This window comes from Dipodomys ordii, unplaced genomic scaffold (assembly GCF_000151885.1).
Source record: "Dipodomys ordii isolate 6190 unplaced genomic scaffold, Dord_2.0 Scaffold36, whole genome shotgun sequence".
In the NCBI taxonomy this organism is placed as follows: Eukaryota; Metazoa; Chordata; class Mammalia; order Rodentia; family Heteromyidae; genus Dipodomys; species Dipodomys ordii.
In genome coordinates this window covers 1,627,330-1,646,538 of record NW_012267252.1, presented here as the reverse complement: position 1 = coordinate 1,646,538, position 19,209 = coordinate 1,627,330, and the positions used below count along the sequence as shown (strand labels likewise).

The 19,209-nt window shown below is 45.2% G+C and overlaps 2 protein-coding genes across 2 annotated transcripts; one reads left to right on the top strand and one right to left on the bottom strand.

The window, feature by feature from the left end:
* The first annotated feature begins 55 nt into the window (after positions 1-55).
* Exosc1 (exosome component 1) lies at positions 56-8,934 on the top strand. The gene is made up of 8 exons (XM_013017661.1): positions 56-112; positions 223-338; positions 2,342-2,416; positions 5,052-5,140; positions 6,736-6,769; positions 7,746-7,796; positions 7,922-8,006; positions 8,543-8,934. Exons 1-8 carry the CDS (start codon positions 82-84, stop codon positions 8,647-8,649), a joined length of 588 nt encoding a protein of 195 aa, XP_012873115.1. The 5' UTR covers positions 56-81; the 3' UTR covers positions 8,650-8,934.
* Positions 8,935-9,689: 755 nt separating this feature from the next.
* On the bottom strand, positions 9,690-18,398 carry Pgam1 (phosphoglycerate mutase 1 (brain)). Its single transcript, XM_013017807.1, has 4 exons — positions 18,084-18,398; positions 12,990-13,264; positions 11,543-11,723; positions 9,690-10,750 (listed from the first exon to the last, which is right to left on the bottom strand). The coding sequence occupies exons 1-4, from the start codon at positions 18,220-18,222 to the stop codon at positions 10,581-10,583; spliced, it is 765 nt and encodes a 254-aa protein (XP_012873261.1). The 5' UTR covers positions 18,223-18,398; the 3' UTR covers positions 9,690-10,580.
* Between the last annotated feature and the right edge of the window lie 811 nt (positions 18,399-19,209).

Sequence of the window (19,209 nt, the reverse complement as noted above, 5' to 3'; positions counted from 1 at the left end):
GGTTCTTACTGCAGTACTGCGCCTAAAAGTGACCAATGGGAAGTTATCTCAGGCTTCACAGGGTGTGGAACGTCGGCAGTCATGGCGCCACCCGTGAGATACTGTATTCCAGGTAAGTGAGTGATTCCCGCACGAAGTTCTGGAAAAATTCCTGACAGGCAGGAAGGCTGGATGATCAGCAGCTTCTGGAAGCCTGTGTCCGATGCAGCGTTCTTTCTTCAGGCGAACGTCTGTGCAACTTGGAGGAAGCCAGCCCGGGCAGCGGTACCTACACCCGGCACGGCTACATTTTTTCGTCGCTTGTCGGCTGCCTGACGAAGACCAGCGAGAACGGCGCGGTAAACGACTTTCCTTCTCTCTTGATGCTGTGTCTGTCTGTCTGTATGTCTGTCTCTCTGTATGTCTGTCTCTCTGTCTTTCTGTCTCTCTGTCTGTCTGTCTCTCTCTCTCTGTCTCTCTGTTGTCTGTCTGTGAGTGCACCGGTCCTGGGGCTCTAATGATACTGTCTTTCTCTTAAGCTGCCGTTGAGTTCTGGCCCTTAGGCACGAGCACTGCGGACGCGTCTTGAGTACTCCTCCGATTGAATGGTTTGGTCTCAGTTTCTCCTAGCTGTGATCGCGGCTGCTGTGCCCTGAGCAGCCACACACATCTATCTGCTCAATTGATGTCGCTTGATTGTGCTGGTGACGCTCGGGAACTTGGGTAGGAAAAAGAACAGACGAAAGTTGAGAGTAGTCCAGCCTAGCAGTGAGATGAGACCTCTCAAATTACCAAACTCCACTGTCTCCTCTGACTTCATCTGGCCCTGCTGGCAGCTTTGAAAATCGCTAATGCACCAAACTGTCTCCTTCCCCAGACCCCTTTATGCACTTGCCATCCAGATAGACCACTCCCTTCTCGTTAACCTATCTATGCAACTCTTACTTCTTTCATATAGCCTCTCAAGTATCACTTTCCCAGAGAAGCTCCTCTAAATGCACTGGTTAAGGAAAGGAGATTTGTGTTGAAAGGAATAGTTTTGTTAAACACTCAAAAAGACTTGTATCTATCTCCTTCCAAGCATTTAAAAACTAAACAGTTGGTCATATTTTCCCACTAGTCTCTTCCTCTACTAGACTTTAAATTCAATGAGGGGTGGTGGTGTGTGACTGTAATTAGTCTTAGCTACTCAGGAAACTAAGGCAAGAGGTTCTCTGGAGTTGGAGGCCAACCTGATCCTGCTGAGAAAGAAGAGGATAAAACAGGAAAAGAAGGGAAAGAATAGAATGAACGAAGGAGAAAAGAGGTGTGTGTGTGTGTGTGTGTGTCCGTGTGTGTCCGTGTGTGCATGTATGTGTGTGTAGGTACTGAAGGTAGAACTTGGAGTCCTTTATCTGTTCTTTTTTTTGGGGGGGGGTCTGATCGTGGGGCCTGAACTCTGGGCCTGGGCGCTGTCCCTCAGCTCTTCAGCTCAAGGCTAGCGCTCTATCACTTGAGCCACAATGCCATTTCCGGCTTTTTTCTTTTTGCTTATGTGGTGCTGAGGAATCGAACCCAGGGCCTCAGGCATGCAAGGCAAGCACTCTACCACTGAGCCACCTTCCCAGCCCCTCCTTTAGCTTTTTTTGTTCAAGGCTGTTCTACCTTTTCAGCCACAGCTCTACTTCCAGAATTTTGGTTGCTAATTAGAGGTAAGAATCTTATGAACATTTTTGCCCAGGCAAGCTTCCAATCTTGATCTCAGCCTTCAGATCTCCAACCTTCAGATCTCAGTCTCCTGCATAGCTAGGATTACACCAATGCCAGGCTGAAAAGACATGTATTTGGAAATTCTGTGCAATAAAATAGAAGCATTATAACTGTGGAGGAAGACTCCAGTTATCCATGGTTACAGACAATATGGTTGTATATCAAGAAATCCTAAGAATATCACCAAAACACAGAACAATCCGGAATGACTAGAGAATTACAGTAGCATTGGGGAGAGGTGTGCTGGAATTGAATCCAGGACCTTAAACATGCCAGGCAAATACTTTACCACTTGAACTGCACTACCCAACCTTTTGCTTTTGTTTTTGAGACAGGATCTTGTCACTGCTTTTTCCCAGGTTAGCCTCCAACTCAAGATGATCTTGCTTCTGCAACTGGGATTACAATCATGTACCATCGTACCTAGCTTTTTCAAGCAGCATTCTTCAGTGGCCTCTTGCCCTATTATTTCTTAAAATTTCTGATTTTCTCTGATCTGGAGTATAAATGAATCTTAAAGGTCTATCTACCTTTGTGACCTCAAGGCATTTCTATTTTATGCTCAAAGCACAAAAGTCTTAGCCAGGACATTCATTTTTTATTCTCTGTATAGCTTCCTGTGGTATCTGTGATGCGAGAAACAGAGTCTCAGTTACTGCCAGATGTGGGAGCTATTGTCACCTGTAAGGTAAGTTTGTCCTAACCTCTGCATTTAGGACACCATTGTAGAACTACATATTCAAAGAGCCATGACCATTCTAGAATTTCATTGTGCCATATGGTAGTTACTTATAATCTTAGTACTTAGAAGATTGAAAGCAAGATCACGAATTCAAGGCTAGGCTAGCCTGAATTTGACCAATCTTCTCTACATAGCAAGATGCTCTCTATCTGAAAGAAAGGGGTGAGGGAGTTAAGGGGAGAAAAAGAGGGGAAAAGGGGATGAAAGTTCGATTTACTAGATTGGACAGGCCTAAAGACTCCTATAATAAGCAAGGCCGCCAAATTCAGGCTTACATAGTTCTTTCACTAAGCTGTCTCTTAGAATGTAGTTTCTACTTGTGTCTGAGAAACAGAAGTGCCAGAGGGTGATAAGGAGGACTTTTTTTTTCCCAATGCTCCTGGCTGGTGCTCTACCACTTGAGCCTTGCCTCCATTTGGGGGAGGGAGGGCTTGCTAGTTAATTAGTATAAGACTCTTGTGGATTTATCTGCCTGGGTTGATTCTGATACTCTGTACTCAGATTTCACCTTCCTGAGTAGTTAGCTAGGATTATAGCTGTAAGCCTCCAGCACCTGGCTTGCATTGGCTATTTCTCAAATAGCTCCTCACTTTGTACCTGGGTCCTCTTTGGACTGCCTCTCCTCATCAGTGGGATGACTCTTGAAATTTTTCTTTTGTCAGAGCTGGCCTCAAACTTTAGTCCCTTGATCTTTGCCTCTCAAGTAGCTAGGATTACAGGCTTGAGCCATGCTCTCTGGCAGAAGTGCTTTTTTTATTTTTTTGCTGGTCCGGGCTTGAACTCAGGGCCTGGGCACTATCCCTGAGCCTCTTTGTGCTCAAGGCTAGCATTCTACCACAACACCACTTCCAGCTTTTTGTGAGTAGTTTATTGGAGGTAAGAGTCTCAGTCTTTCCTGCCTGGGCTGGCTTCAAACCACAGTCCTCAAATCTCAGCCTCCTGAATATCTAGATTATAGACATAAACCACCAGTGCTCAACAGAAGCCAGAACTGGGCTTCAGGACCTGAGCATCATCTCTTTCACTCAAGGCGGGTATTTTACTCAAGTATTTCACTAAAGGCTGGTATTGAGCCATAGCTCTACTTCCACTTCCAGCTTTTTGGTGGTAATTGGAGATGAGAGTCCCACACACTTTCCTGTCTCAGCTGGCTTTGAACCATAGTCCTCAGATCTCAGCCTCCTACGTAGCTAGAATTACAAGTTTGTTAACCTCCAGCACTTGTTTTTGCTCACCCCCACCCCAACACTGTCCCTGAGCTTCTTTTGCTCAAGGCTAGCACTCTACCACTTGAGCCACAACACCACTTCTGGCTTTTTCTGATTATGTGATATTAAGGAATCAAACTTGGGGCTTCATGTGTGCTAGGCAAGCACTCTATCAGTAGGCCATATTCCCAGCCCAGTTTTATTTTTGAACATCTAACTTGATACGCTTTTGAGAAGCAAAAGTTTTTCTCTTGTATTTCTATTAAATTTAATATCTTCTAGGAGACAGAAGACTCCTTTGAGAGGAGATACAAACTAATGCTATACTGATGAGTAACTCATTATTACTAACACTACCTTCTGCCAGATATAGCTAATTTGTAACTCTCAGTTTCTTTGTTTTATAACTAAAGAAACTCTTATGTGTTGCACTGAAAATAGCTGCTGAGGCAGTGCTTCAAATGTTAGGTAGCAGCTGAAACGTTTTTTTTAAGGCAGTACTTAGTTTGAACTCACTTATTATGTAGGTGTTCTAGTATTTGAGCCTCACACCTCACCTTGAAATGTAAATTTAAATCTCTCCATTATCCAGGCCTCCAAATAAACCTGTTAAAGGATTGTTTTTGTTTTTGTTTTGTCCATCGTGGGGCTTGAACTCAGGGCCTGGGTACTGTCCCTAAGCTTCTTTGGCTCAAGGCTACTCCTCTAGGACTTTGAGCCACAGCATCAGTTCCAGGTTTCAGGTGGTTAATTGGAGATGAGAGTCTCATGGACCTGCTTGGGCTGGCTTCAAACTGCAATCCTCAGGTTTCAGCCTCCTGAGTAGCTAGGATTACAGGCCTGAGCAACCAGCACCTTGCCTTAAAGGTCTGTTTTTACTGTGCCTATTATCTATTTGTTTTAGAATTATGTGCTTATTTTTTTCATTTTGATAAATATTATTTTATATGATCAGAGGCACAAATGGATTGCACTTTTGTGTTACTCTTAAGGTTTAATTTTTAATTTTTGAAACAGATTCTCACTAAGTTGATAAGCCTTGTCTCTAACTCTCTACAAAGCCTAAATTGGCCTCAAATTTAATCCTACGGCCTCAACCACCTAACTAACTAGGATTATTGTCCAGGTATGCATGAGCACACCCAGTTTGGACTTCTGTCCTTTTTAGAATCTGTTCCATATCATCTCATTTGATTCGGCAATAACTCTTATCAGGTGGCCACTGTGGCTGTTAATCAACAAATATCACAGAGAAAGACAGAAGTTAGCTTGTTTTAAATTCTAGGATTTTATAAACTAAAACCTAATAATTCCTAGTTTCTTAAAACAGTTGCTAATGAATGCTCTGATGTTAACTCTTCTCTATTCCACAGGTCTCTAGCATCAATTCACGTTTTGCCAAAGTACATATCCTCTATGTGGGATCCACACCACTTAAGAATTCTTTTCGAGGAACTATTCGGTAAGAAATAGGCTTGTCTTCACTGGCCTCAGCATCTACCATGAGACAAGGATAGTGGAAGAGACTAGATTTTTAGAAACAATTAAAATTCATATATCTGCCTGCTTTTATTTCCCATTTATTCTTCCATTCTCCCTTATACTATCCAAAGAAAATATGCTACAAGTTAAGACAGAAAGAGAAGATGAATAGAGGTTTAGCCAGATACTGGTAGCTTACACACCTATAATCCTAGCTACTGAAGAAACAGATCTAAGGATCAAAGTTTGAAACCAACCCAGGCAGGAAAGTCCCTCGGACTCATCACTAATTACCATCAAAAAGCCAGAAGTAGAGTTGTGGCTCAAGTGATAGAGCACCAGGCTTGAGTATAAAAGCTAAGGGACAACACTTGTAGGCCATGAATTTGAGCTCTGGTACCAGAATAAAAAAAAAAATAAGCCGGGCACAGGTGGCTTACACCTGTAATCCTAGCTACTCAGGAGGCTGAGATCTGATGTCCGTGGTTCAGAGCCAGCCTTGGTAGGAAAGTCAACAAGACTCTCATCTCCAGTAAGCCACCAGAAAACCCAAGTGGCACTGTGGCTCAAGTGATAGACTGCTAACCTTGAGCTGAAGAGCTCTGGGACAGCGCCCAGGCCCAGAGTTCAAGCCCCCACAACCACAAAATAATAATACAATAAAAATAAGCCAGGTGCTGGTGGCTCGCGCCTGTAATCCTAGCTACTCAGGAAGCAGAGACCTGAGGATCACAGTTCTAAGCCAGCCTGGGCAGGAAAGTCCATGAGACTCTTACCTCCAATAAACCACTCAGAAAACTGGAAGTGATGTTATGGCTCAAGTGGTAGAGTGCTTGTCTTGAGGTGAAGCGCTCTAGGATAGCGCCCAGGCCCAAAGTTCAATCCCTACAACCGACCCCCCAAAAAAAAAGTTTCATAACTTTCCTACCTGGGCTGGCTTTGATCTTCAGATCTCAGCCTCCTGAGTAGCTAGGAGCTACTGCTATCCAGCTCAGATAATTAACTTTTAAGGCCCTTTCTGGCTTCAGTATTTTTTTTTGGGGGGGGAAGGTCCAGTCATGGGGCCTGAACTCTGGGCCTGGGCGCTGTCCCTCAGCTCTTCAGCTCAAGGTTAGCACTCTACCACTTGAGCCATAGTGCCACTTCTGGCTTTTTTTCTTTTTGCTTATGTGGTGCTGAGGAATCGAACCCAGGGCCTCAGGCATGCAAGGCAAGCACTCTACCACTGAGCCACCTTCCCAGCCCCATGGCTTCAGGATTTTATGTGATTTTTTGTTGCCTCTCTTCACATTCTCCGGAGGCAACAGTGTTCCTCATCCTTTCCTGAAAAATCCGATCTGCTTGTCCTGACTCATAAGTATCATTACTACTGTCCTGTAATCCTAAAATGGGCAAAAGTTGTTTTCTCTTCTCAGTGCACATCGAGGAGACCTTTCCACCCTTCATCCTGTGGTAGCACCTGGGTGCCCATCTTGGCTTATTCTGTCTTCTCTTGTAGCTTTTTAGTTTGCTAGGAATCTGCAAGATTATTCTTTCTCACAGTTAATCTTTCTATTACTTTTTTTTTTTTAATAGGAAAGAAGATGTCCGAGCAACTGAAAAAGACAAGGTTGTTGGTTGGTTTGTTTTTTTTCCCCACCCCCATGGCTTTAGGAATTATTTCTCAATTATTATGCCAGTGAGGGCTGGGATCGTAGCCTAGTAGTAGAGCACTTATTTACCATGTTTACAACTCTATTCATTCACAAGGACTGAAAAGAGGGGGAAAAAAATATCCCAGAGAATTTCAAATGTCTATGGGAATGTGGAAATTAATTCCTTTCCTGCTGTAGCATATAAAGCCTCACTATTCCTCTCTCAACATTTTTTTCATTCATTTCTCTTTGAGACAGCATCTTGCTGTGTAGCCAGCCTACATGGTCCAGAACTCATCTTCCTGTTTTGGTCTTCCAGGTGATAGGTTTATGTGCCATCGTGCCCAGCTATCTTTTGCTCTTTCCTCAGATTTACCCTGGGCTTTTTTTTTTTTTGGTCGGTCGTGGGGCTTGAACTCTGGGCCTGGGCACTGTCCCTCAGCTCTCGGCAAGTGCTCTACCACTTGAGCTACAGCGCCACTTCCGGTTTTCTGGCGGTTTATTGGAGATAAGAGTCTCATGGACTTACCTGCCCGGGCTAGCTTTGAACTGCGATCCTCAGATCTCAGCCTCCTGAGTAGCTAGGATTACAGGCGTGAGCCACCAGCGCCCGACTACCCTGGGCTTTTTCAAAACCAACTATAGTGCCTTTTGTACAAGTCAGATTGCTGATTAAGTTACTTAATTAAAAGTCTTTAATTTAGAGGAGCAAGTGAAGTCTTCACTGACTTGAGTAATACTGACATCCACCAGCAGGATTAGAAAACAGATTGATATAACTGTAACCTCTCTGTAGTAATAGCCTTTTTTTAAGAATAAAGAATTGAAATAAAAAATTCCTAAACCTAACAAAGTAGCTTGGCTCTACTGTGAGGAAAGGGGGATGATTAATAATTTTCATGTAGACTTAATCAATAGCTTTCACTTATCACTGTTGTTCTTTCTTTGCAGGTTGAAATTTATAAGAGTTTCCGTCCAGGTGACATTGTCTTAGCTAAAGTGGTATCCTTTATTCTAACAGATTTCTGGCTCTTTGTCAAAAGAAATAGAGGTAGAAAAAGAACTCAAGTGGCTATAGGTAAGGAAGAACTAAAACCCATCATTTTCCTTCACAAGTGTTTTGCTAGATCTCCCTAGGAGATGCACAATCTAACTACCTGCTGACCACTGCCGAAAATGAGCTGGGAGTGGTGGTAGCCCACAGTGAATCAGGTGAGTTGGTCTATGATCTGCTCCTAAGTTTTTACTGGAAATTGTCGTTTGATGTTAATCCATTGTTATTCCTTGACCTCTTAATTATTTAGAAAGCACTGAAGTATGAATAGTGACTTGTGAATAGAACAAAAGATTTGGTCCCCTGTAACTGTATCTAGGGATGGAGATGCAGTTAAATGTGACAGAGCACTTGCCCAGTACGCATGAGACCCTTCCTGGACTTGACCCTCAAAAACAAAATCATACCAGTGATGCCTTGGCTTTGTTTGCACACTGATGAAGTTGCATATCCCAGAATATGTCTGCAATTGCAATATTTTCCCAAATCTAAAGAAACAATCCATATTCTCTGGGTGAGGTGGGTTTCACTAGGTGAAACTTTTCAGTGTTAGGGATTGAATTCAGGCTTTATGCAGTTAACACTCTGCCACTGAACTACATCCCAACCTGACACTTCAGTTGCATATCCAGCTGAAAAAGGGTCTCAAGGAAGCATGTGGATCCCAGCTCCAACACTCCCCTTTTCCTTCTAGGTGTCCAGATGGTTCCCATCAGCTGGTGTGAGATGCAGTGCCCTAAGACCCACACTAAGGAATTCCGGAAAGTGGCCCGAGTACAGCCTGAATTCTTGCAGACTTAAGCACCTTTTACCCCAAGGAGGGGGTAAGCTATTTCCAAGGATACATGCATAAAGATATCAAGACGTCATGGTCTTCATTCAGATGGCTAAGATCAGCATCTATCTCTAGAAAAAGCTGCTAGAAATTTGTTCAGAAATTTGGAACACTATTCTTATGAACATCTTAGTGAAATTTCGCCCTTGAGTGGTGAAAATTATCCTTTGGAGGCAGCAGCAAACTCAATGATGTTGGAAATAGCCTATTCCTTTTGATAGTCCTTACATTTTTTTTAACTATGACCAAGAAATTTTACCAATTTCTGTTGTCTGATTATAGTCGTCTCAAGTTCCTACGTGCTTTCACTTTCTAGGTGCCAAGCACTGGGTCAGGCACTACACATCCCTCACATACATTATGCTTTAGTGAGAGTAACAGGCATGTGGTAATCCAGATAGTAGAGTGGTACCCCCAATAAGTGTTAAGTATGAATTGAAAAGTAGGACAGAGCCAGGTAGCGATGGCTCATCATGCTGAGACCTGAGGATAGCCATTCAAAGCCAGCCCAGGCAGGAAAGCCTGTGAGACTTTTAGCTCCAATTAACCACCAAAAAGCCAGAAGTGGAGCTTGGCTCAAGTGGTAAATCTCTAACTACCTTGAGCAACAAAGCTTAAGAACAGTGTCCAGGCAGAGTTCAAGCCCCAGGATGGGCACAAAAAAAGGAAAGAAAGTACAAAGTACAGGGCTGGGAAGGTGGCTCAGTGGGAGGGTGCTTGCTCTGCATGCATGAGGCCCTGGTTTGATTCAACACCACATAAGCAGAAAAAGCCAGAAGTGGCACTGTGGCTCTAGTGGTAGAGCACTAGCCTTCAGCTGAAGAGCTGAGGGACAGTGCCCAGGCTCAGAGTTCAGGCCCCATGACCAACCAAAAAGAAAAAAGCAAAGTACTAGAAGCTCCACACTCAAGTGCTGTCAGAATGTAATAGTTGCTCTGAAACTCAAACGTGTCATAAAAGCTTTACAGGCATCAAGGCAAGAGGTATAATACACCACACAATGAAATATTGCACATCACTCCTTTTATTACACTGATCTGGAAAAAGACTGAGTAATTATGCTCAAAATAAGTATAAGGTCCATGTGGCAGAGCCAAGCAACTGGAACTTGATTCAGAAACCAGACAGTGAAACACTTGCACAATTAAGAGGAATTTCACTGCCACAGAACAAGGCAGGAAGGGTTTAAGTAGAAACAGGAAGCATTCCTGTCCTCAGAGACCAAGAAGCTTTCCCATATTGGTGTGAGGAATGGCTTATCTTCTGATGACCACATGTGCGACTATTTCAACTGTCACTAAAAACCCTTATGTGTTTTTATTCAGTGTTTTTAATAGCTATATATATATGTATTTTTTTTATTGTAAAAGTGAATATAACACAAAAAATGTAGTTCAGGATTGATCCCAACCATCTGGAGCCAGCACCTCTGGAGTCAGGAGGAAATAGCTGTTTTGAATTCACCGTGCAGGACACTTTCACCTTCCACTGGAATGACTCAAGCCTTCTCAACAGCGACCTGATGGGTCCTGGCTCACAATGAACTCTGGCTTCCTACTGGTCACCATGGCAGGGTTCCTGCCTAACCACTATTCAAGCAGGTCCTTAGTAAACAAAGGACTAGGAAAAACTGGAATTACTGTCACTCAACCCTCCTAAATATAAAAGGAACCTTCCCTGGGCTCAGGCAGCAAACCTGCACCCCAAAGGTGCCATTCTGACTAGATTCTATGAAGGGAGTGGTGTAAGAGACAATGCTAACAATGAAAATGGGAGCTACTGGTCCCCATCTGCAGTTACCTACAACTTAAGATGTACAGATGTGGTCAGTGTGAGGTGCAAAGGAAGGAATGGGCAGGGAAGGTATTCTGAGGGATAGCAGTTGGCCTGCTCTCCTTCACTTCTTGGCCTTGCCCTGGGCAGCCACAGCTTCCATGGCCTTACGCACGGTCTCTTCGTCCCCCAGGAACTGCATGGGCTTGATCGGCTTCAGGTTCTTGTCCAGTTCATAGACGATGGGAATACCAGTTGGCAGGTTCAGCTCCATGATGGCCTCTTCAGAGAGACCTGAAAACAGCCACCATGCTCATCAATGTGCAAAAACACAGGTGTAAAAACCAAGGTGTAAAACTGTATCACCTTTTCACTGACATCCCTCAGTGACAAAGCATTTGGGCAAGAATTAGATCAAGACACTCTAAAATCTGATAGTAATTCTGCTCTGTAGAAATATCCATCCCTCAAGGAGTGACCCCCAGTACCACCAATTTTTCAAGCAACTGAACTAAAAAAGGAAGACAATAGAAGGTACACAAGGTTCCTAGATGGGTCACCAGCAAATTAGAAGGAAAAGACTACTCTCCAGATCTACCAAAGTGAGCCCTCAAAGCCCACAGTGAAGCAGGATTTATCTCTGACACCCTTACATAGTCCATAACACATCTGCCAAAGCCTAGCCCTTCTGGGCTTCTAAGTTCTCAGGAGTGAAACAACTTAGGATGTAAATTCAGAGATTTGTGAAGATGAGCCCGATTGTGACTAAAGATGTTACTAGTAGGTTTTGATTGGCAAACTTAAAGTCTAGAAGTGGGCATCTCAAACTTTTAGGTGTATTAATCACCTAGGAGATGGGTTAATAGGACCTGAGATTTTATATATAAAACATTCTCTCGAGAAGGTCCAACTGTCACAGCTCTGAAAACCATTTTGAGAAAAGTACAAGGTGTTTTTCCACTAGATGTCAACACAGACTGTCTTTGAGACTATTAGTATGTTAGCCCTTTTATCCTTTGTATTAAGTCCCTGACTGATGGCAGTTCTGCTATTATCCTTAAGGGCCACTCTAAAAAATGAACATACCTTCCAGATGTTTGACTATGCCCCGGAGGCTATTTCCATGGGCTGCAATCAGAACTCTTTTCCCTTCTTTGATCTGGGGGACAATTTCTTCATTCCAGAAGGGCAGTGCTCTGGCAATAGTATCTTTCAGGCTCTCACAGGAGGGCAGCTGATCCTCAGTGAGGTCTGCGTACCTGCGATCCTAAGCAACAAAAAGAACTTTCAAGTTTGGCAACTATTAGTAGTCACATCAGTTAAATGATTTTCACTATGTATCAATTCCGCCATCATTCTCCCCAGAGTACAGAATACAACTGAGAGCTTGGGAAGGAGATCATTATACTGGCCCCTCATTGCCCAGTTGGAAAGAAATATCATTAGAAAAGGAAAAATAGTTATACAAGCCTGGAGTCGGTGGCTCACATCTGTACTGTAATCCTAGCTACTCAGGAGGCTGAGATCTGAGGATCATGGTTCAAAGCCAGCCGGGGCAGGGAAGTCCCTGAGACTCTTCAATAAACCACCAGAAAACCAGAAGTGGTGCTGTGGCTCAAGTGGTAAAGCACTCACCTTGAGCTGAAGAGCTGAGGGATAGGGACCAAGCCCAGAGCTCAAGACCCATGAGGGACAAAAAAAAAAAAAAAGCTGTGCAACAAGGTCATCCCAACTCACTTCTTGTGTTGGGGCTTGCAATCAGGGCCTAGGCGCTGTCCTGAGCTCTTTTTAAAAATTTTTTCGTTAGGCTGGGAAGGTGGCTCAGTGGTAGAGTGCTTGCCTTGCATGCATGAGGCCCTAGATTCAATTCCTTAGCACAATATAAGCAGAAAAAAGCTGGAAGTGGCACTGTGGCTCAAGTGGTAGAGCACTAGCCTTGAGCTGAAGACCTGAGGGACAGTGTCCAGGCCGAGTTCAGGCCCCAAGACCAACCAAAAAAAATGTTGCAAAAGTGATATATAAAGAAGTTACAGTTACATAAGTCAGGTAAAGAATACATTTCTTTCCCCCTCCCCCCCCCCAGGTCTTCTGCTTAAGGCCACAGCTCTACCACTTGAACCACAGCTTTACTGGCTTTTTCTGGTTAACTGGAGAGAAGTCTCTTTGGACTTTTCCTGCCCTGGTTGGCTTTGAACCACACCCCTCAGATCTCAGCCTGTGTAGCTAGGATTATAGGCACAGCCACCAGTGCTTAGCTCACTTCTATTTGAGAGGTCAGTTTGGGAGGGATATGGATGGTTTTCATAAAATATGGTAATGGGGATATAAAGAAATTGTTCTCAGCTGTACAACAAACTACATCTTCTAACAAGTGAGAGTCATTTCTTGGCAAAGGGAAAATTAATTATTTTACCATAAACTAGAAGCTTAGGGGCACTAGACATATATTACTAAAAGTTATAGGAAAATGGTGAGACCCAAATTGTAACCCTCTGATCCTGGGTAGAATGGCTAAAGCTGAGTTTGCCCTTACCTTACTGATGTTGCTGTAGAAGGGATGGTCAGGCTCCATTGGAGGTGGTGGGACATCATAGGAGCGCCTCCAGATCTTCACCTGGGCCTCACCATGCTTAGCAGCAGTTTCTGCTTTATTGAGGCCAGTCAGACCCCCATAGTGCCGCTCATTGAGGCGCCAAGTCCTCACCACTGGCAACCACATCTGGTCAATGGCATCCAGCACTGTCCAGAGGGTCCTAATTGCTCTTTTCTGCACTGAGGTGAAGCAGATGTCAAATTCATAGCTAGCATCTAGAAAAAAAAGAATTTTTTTTGCCAGGCACCAGTGGCTCACACTTGTAATCCTAGCTACTTAGAGGGCTGAGATCTGAGGATCAGTGTGAAGTCAGCGCAGGTGGGAGAGTCCATGAGACTCATCTCCAGTTAACTACCACAAAACCAGAAGTGGCACTGTAGCTCAAAGTGATAGAGCTCTAGCCTTTAGTGAAAAAGCTCAGGGCCAGTGCCCAGGCTGAGATCAAGCCCCTTGACCAACAAAGACAAAAAAAAAAAAGAAGGCCGGGCGCTGGTGGCTCACGCCTGTAATCCTAGCTACTCAGGAGGCTGAGATCTGAGGATCGAGGTTCAAAGCCAGCCCGGGCAGGAGAGACTGTGAGACTCCTATCTCCAATAAACCACCAGAAAACCGGAAGTGGCGCTGTAGCTCAAGTGGTAGAGTGCTGGCCTTGAGCTGAAGAGCTGAGGGACAGCGCTCAGGTCCAGAGTTCAAGCCCCACGACCGACAAAAAAAAAAAGAAACTTTTTTTTGTATAGGGTGTGAACTCAGCTTTATGCTTGGCAAAAATCCAACTCTTATCACCCATCATTTTTGGCTATCCCCGTTTTCCTAATTCCTAAGGAAGATGTGTGTTTGAGGTAGAATCTTACTGTATAGCCCTGGCTGGCCTGAAACCCATGATTCTTGAGCCTTAGCCTCAAATCGCAGGAATTACAGATGTACACTACCAGACCTGGCCATTGGTGTTTATATTAAATTGTCACTTCTAATATTTACTAGACTTCTAGTCTTGGCAAAATGGGATTTAGGACTAGAGGTGAAAGTGCCTAGCAAGCCCTAGTACCACCAAAAAAGAAAATGGGATTTGTGTATATATGCTGCTACCAGAACTTGAACTCATACTCTCAGCTGCTGACATTCTACTACCTCAGCCATGCCTCCAGTCCAGCATTTTGCTGGTTGATTGGAGATGTATCTCAGACTTTTCTGCCTGGGCTGGCTTTGAATAGAATTCCTCCAGGCTTTAGCCTCCTGATAAGATTAGGCCACCAGAGCCTAGCTTGGACTTTATAATACCAATGCAGTAAGAGATCTTACAGCACATTGATACAATTTGTTATATGAAATTGTTTCTCTGGGGCTGGGAAGGTTGCTTAGTGGTAGAGCGCTTGCCTTGCATGCCTAAGGCCCTGGGTTCGATTCCTCAGCACCACATAAGCAAAAAGAAAAAAGCCTCAAGTGGCTCTGTGGCTCAAGTGGTAGAGCGCTAGCCTTGAGCTGAAGAGCTGAGGGACAGTGCCCAGGCCCAGAGTTCAGGCCCCACAACCAGACTTCCCCCCACCCCCCCCCAAAAAAGAAATTATTTCTCTGTGAATGTAGCAATTCTTAGTTCCTCTTTAGTCAAAAGTACAGGACTAATTCCTCAGAGAAAAACACCTATTTATTAAGTTAAAGCAGAGTTAGATGCCATTCATTGAAGAGTAAATGCTGTGTACTGTCTGGTTCCTTTATAAACTCTCCAGTCTCTCCTCCCAACACAGTCTTTATTGAGCTGGGAGGGAAATCAAGTGGTATGTTGGCTCAACAAATAGTTTACAATGAATCAGTCTTATTTCAAGGATTAGTCTCCCTCATGCATGGGTGAGATGGCCCTTTATGTAGTATGCCAGGAAAATATTCCTACTTTCTGTACAACAGTACTGGCCCTCTTTAAAATTCAGCCCAAAACTTCCCCGCTGTTTCATACAGTTCACAATGTTTCATACATTAGCAACAGTAACTAATAAAATGTGAGATGAATTTTCTTGTCAAGAAAAGGATAGGGGGCTGGGAAGTTGGCTCAGTGGTAGAGTGCTTGCCTTGCATGCCTGAGGCCCTGGGTTCGATTCCTCAGCACCACATAAGAAAAAAGCCGGAAATGGCGCTGTGGCTCAAGTGGTAGAGTGCTAGCCTTGAGCTGAAGAGCTGAGGGACAGTGCCCAGGCCCAGAATTCAGGCCCCACAACCGGACCCAAAAAAAAAAAAAAAGAAAGAAAAGGATAGCTTGGGGAAAAAAAAAAAAAAAAGGATAGCTTGATTAATGACTAAAAAACTATTGCCACCCACAAAAGAAAAGACAGCCCTTCACTGAGCATGGGGAGAAGTCTGACTAGACTTGGCTATGGTTATTTCCCTACCAATCTTAAATGAAGAAATGGCTCCCCAACAAAGGCTGAGTCACTAGCAGAACCACAGTGCAAGCCTCAGTTCCTGTGATGAAAAGCTCCAGGTTTCACTGCAATTATTTCCACTTGTAGTTGAGCGGTCCCCAGGGAGAAAAATAGTTCCGCTTAGGGCTTAAGAAAGAATACTATCAATTTATAATCCTAGCTACTCAGAAGGTTGAGATCTGAGGATGGCTATTAGAAGCCAGCCTGGGCAGTCCATGAGACTCCTTACCCATTTCTTAGTCAGAAACGGAGCCCAGAGCAAAATAAAATAGCTCAGGGACAATGTCTAGCCCCTAAGTTCAAGTCCCAGGACTGGAATTAAAAAAAGAGAATGTGAACATCAAAAGGGTTAAGAACCTCTTGTGTGTGTTTGTATGTATGTATGTACATTAGAGTTTTAAATCAGGGCCAGTGCTGTCCTTTAGCTTTTTTGCTCAAGGCTGTTCCTATACCACTGGAGCCACAACTCCACTTCCAGCTTTTTGGTGGTTAACTGGAGATTAACAGTCTCACAGATTTTCCTGCCTGAACTGGCTTTGAACCATGATCCTCAGATCTCAGCCTCGTGAGTAGCTAAGATTACATATGTTAGTCACCATCACATGGCTAGAGCCTCTTCTAACTTTACCCATTAACCAAAGTTTAGTAAGCAGTAAGGTAGACCAACAGTGTGGACTCCAGTCTCCACATAGCATTCCTATTGTTCACAGCCTTAAAGTAACAGGGGAACTCAGTTCTCACTAGCTTACTCTGGAAATTAAGTTTAAAACTGTACAAATCCTACTATCAGGAGAAATAATTTATCTTATGTGTTTCATATTTCTAGATTATTCATAATGGACTTCATTGTTTAGCTTTTGCTTTTAATCTTTGGGGGGAGTGTGCAGGGGCTTTAACACAGGGCCAGGGAACTTGCTCTGAACTTTCTGAATCACAGCTTCACTTCCAGCTTTTTGGTAGTTAACTGGAGTCTAGAACTTTCCTGCCTGGGATGGCTTCAAACTGTGCTCCTCAGATCTCAGCCTTCTGAGTAACTAGGACTTACAGGTATGAGCAACAGTTGTCTGGGTAGTCTTTTATTCTTTAATGTCATCTGTGACACCCATAGATTTTTTTTCTCAAGTTCTTTGAGAGGTTTGAACCCCTTTTTCTCTCTTTTTTGAGACAGTCTTGCAATGTAGATAAACCTGGCCTTGAACCTTAGTCCTCTTGCCTCAGCATCTCAGGTGCTGGAATTATAGGTGTATGCCACCATGCCTAGCCTTATACCTGATCTTCTAAAATGTTAGTTTACATGTTAACCATATGATTGTGTTAACTAGAAGGCAGAGGCAATTTACATGGTCCTGGGCTAGGCATGGGCAAACCATCACATACCTAAACAGTTCTTCCTGCTAGATAGATAAAGAAAATGGCCTCCTTTACCAGCACTTTCTTTTTCTCGGCCTCATGGTATGATTTTACCACAGGCCATCATCTCAAAACATTTACATACCCCCTCAAGATTACCTTTCCCAAGCTTTCCACGGCTTTGCTTTATTTCAAAACGACATATAGTAAAAAAAAAAAGAAGCAAAGGTCAATGCGGGGACAAATACCAGAGGCACATCAAGCAAGCATCAATAGCCCTCTTATATGGCTGCTGCTTTGTCCAGAGGTTAGAGCAGGGCAGGATCTGCCTTTAACATCTGTGGAGGTATCTGTCCATCTCAGTCCAGGGATTCTTTGAATTGCAGGAAGCAGGCAATGCTTCCATATTAGCATTCCAAAATCACAGACAGAATCAGCTCCGGGGACAAGCCTGGATAGGCAAACATTATCTCTGCCATTTATACCCTTTGACCAGCCTCTGTCCCTGGCCAAGACGCATGCCAGCTCTTCACACTGTTACCCCACCCAGAAGAAATGGGGCAAGGACGCTGGGCTAATATTAAGTAGACATGACCTTGGAAAAATCATCTTCCCAATCCTCATTCTTCCCAACTAAAACTGAGGCCCAAGAAGAGTTTTAAGGAGTAAGCCTGCTGTAGCATTAACTCAAATCATTCATTCAGCTGGGTCTTGGGTGCATTTTGTTCACATCATTTGTGGCACGATGCCAGGCTCTCCACAGCATGCGGAATCTCTTGGGGCCAAGAGGCCTGTTAAAGACCTCCAGCGCAGCCTGGTTTGCCCGCACTGCCCAGGGGACCAGTCTGTGGCCTTTTGCTTCGCTGGGATCTGCAGCCGCTGGCTGCACATTGGTGCTGTAAGGCAGCGGGCATCACTAAGGGACCCCTGTGAAGGCCTGAGCGCCACAGGTGGCTCCACCCCGGGCAGGCACCCCGTCCCCAAGTTAGTAAATGTTCACACCACAAAGGGAAAATTTCGCCAAGCAGTGTCCAGAACCAGCTGCAGGGCGCTTCCCGCGTTCTCTTCCCCGCTCAGCCCCACTCCCCACTGTGACCTTGAGCAAGCGCACGCTCCATTCTGCGCCCATCTCCCCTACAGCAAACTAAACTGGAGACGCCGCGTAAGGCACCGGCCCTCTCCTACAGTGCTCGGGTGCAACCGGGGGGCGGGGGGGGCCTCGAGCCAGCGCTGGGGCCCGGGGCACCGCCACCGCCACCGGCCCGCCGCGTACCTCGCAGGGCCTGCCCGCCGCGCTTCGCCTCCTCGTGGCCCGCCGGACTCAGGTCTGCATCGTACCAGCCGCTAAAGCGGTTCTCCAGGTTCCAGGCACTCTCGCCGTGCCGGATCAGCACCAGTTTGTAGGCAGCCATGGCGGCGGGCTCGAGATGCAGCGCCGAATGAGAATGGCCGAGATTCCGGTCGCCTGCCTTCAATCCCCGGCCGCGCCTGCGCACTCACGTCCCCCCGCCCGACTCCCGCTCAGGTTCACGCCCAAATCTTTCCACTCGGTGGTGACCGCCCTCCGCTCCCCAGGTGTGCGCATGCGTCCGGGGCCCTAGCTGCGGCCGCCAAGGGAGAGGGGGCGCGTACTGGAGCGCTAAGACGCATGCGCCCTCTGCCCTGGTCCCGCGTCCAGCGCGGCGGTCACGGAGCGCACGTAAGCACCGAAGACACGTGCAGCCGACTGCGCCCCAGCCTGCGCACCTTCTACAGCGGCTGCGGAGCCTCTCAGCGAGCCAAAATGGTCCTCATCTTTAGGGCCGCTCCTTGGCCCGCTAGCTCACTGCCCTATGCAGTTTGATTCATACCTATGCTTTGTATCTCGGGTAGGTCACAAACTTCCCAGTCCACTACGGGGGAATCTCAGCACCCCATTTTTTTTTCTTTAAAAATAAAATCAGCGGCCTGACGGTGGCTCAGTGGTAGAGTGCTCCCCTCACACGCATGAAGCCCTGGATACACGGAAAGGCCACAGAGGCTCTGTGGGTCAGGTGGTAGAGTTCCATCCTTGAGCAAAAGAAGCTCAGGGACAGTGCCAAGGCCCTGAGTTCAAGCCCCAGGACGGGCAAAAAGTATAATGAGCCGGGAGCCAGTGACAGTAAAAACCTAACTACTTAGGAAGCTGAAATCTGAGGATCACAGTGTTTTATTCACATTAGCACTTAAAAAAAAAAAATCTTACCTCTACTGAACATAAGATACAAAGACATGTTAGGGCTGACATGTGGGCCTTGTAAAGCCCTAGGCACAAGCAGGGAAGTATTCCCATCCTGAGAACAAAGCAGGTGGAGCGGCTCTGATTACTATGGGGTTTGGCACATCTATTATCTTCCCCACCCCACAAGCATCAGGATTCA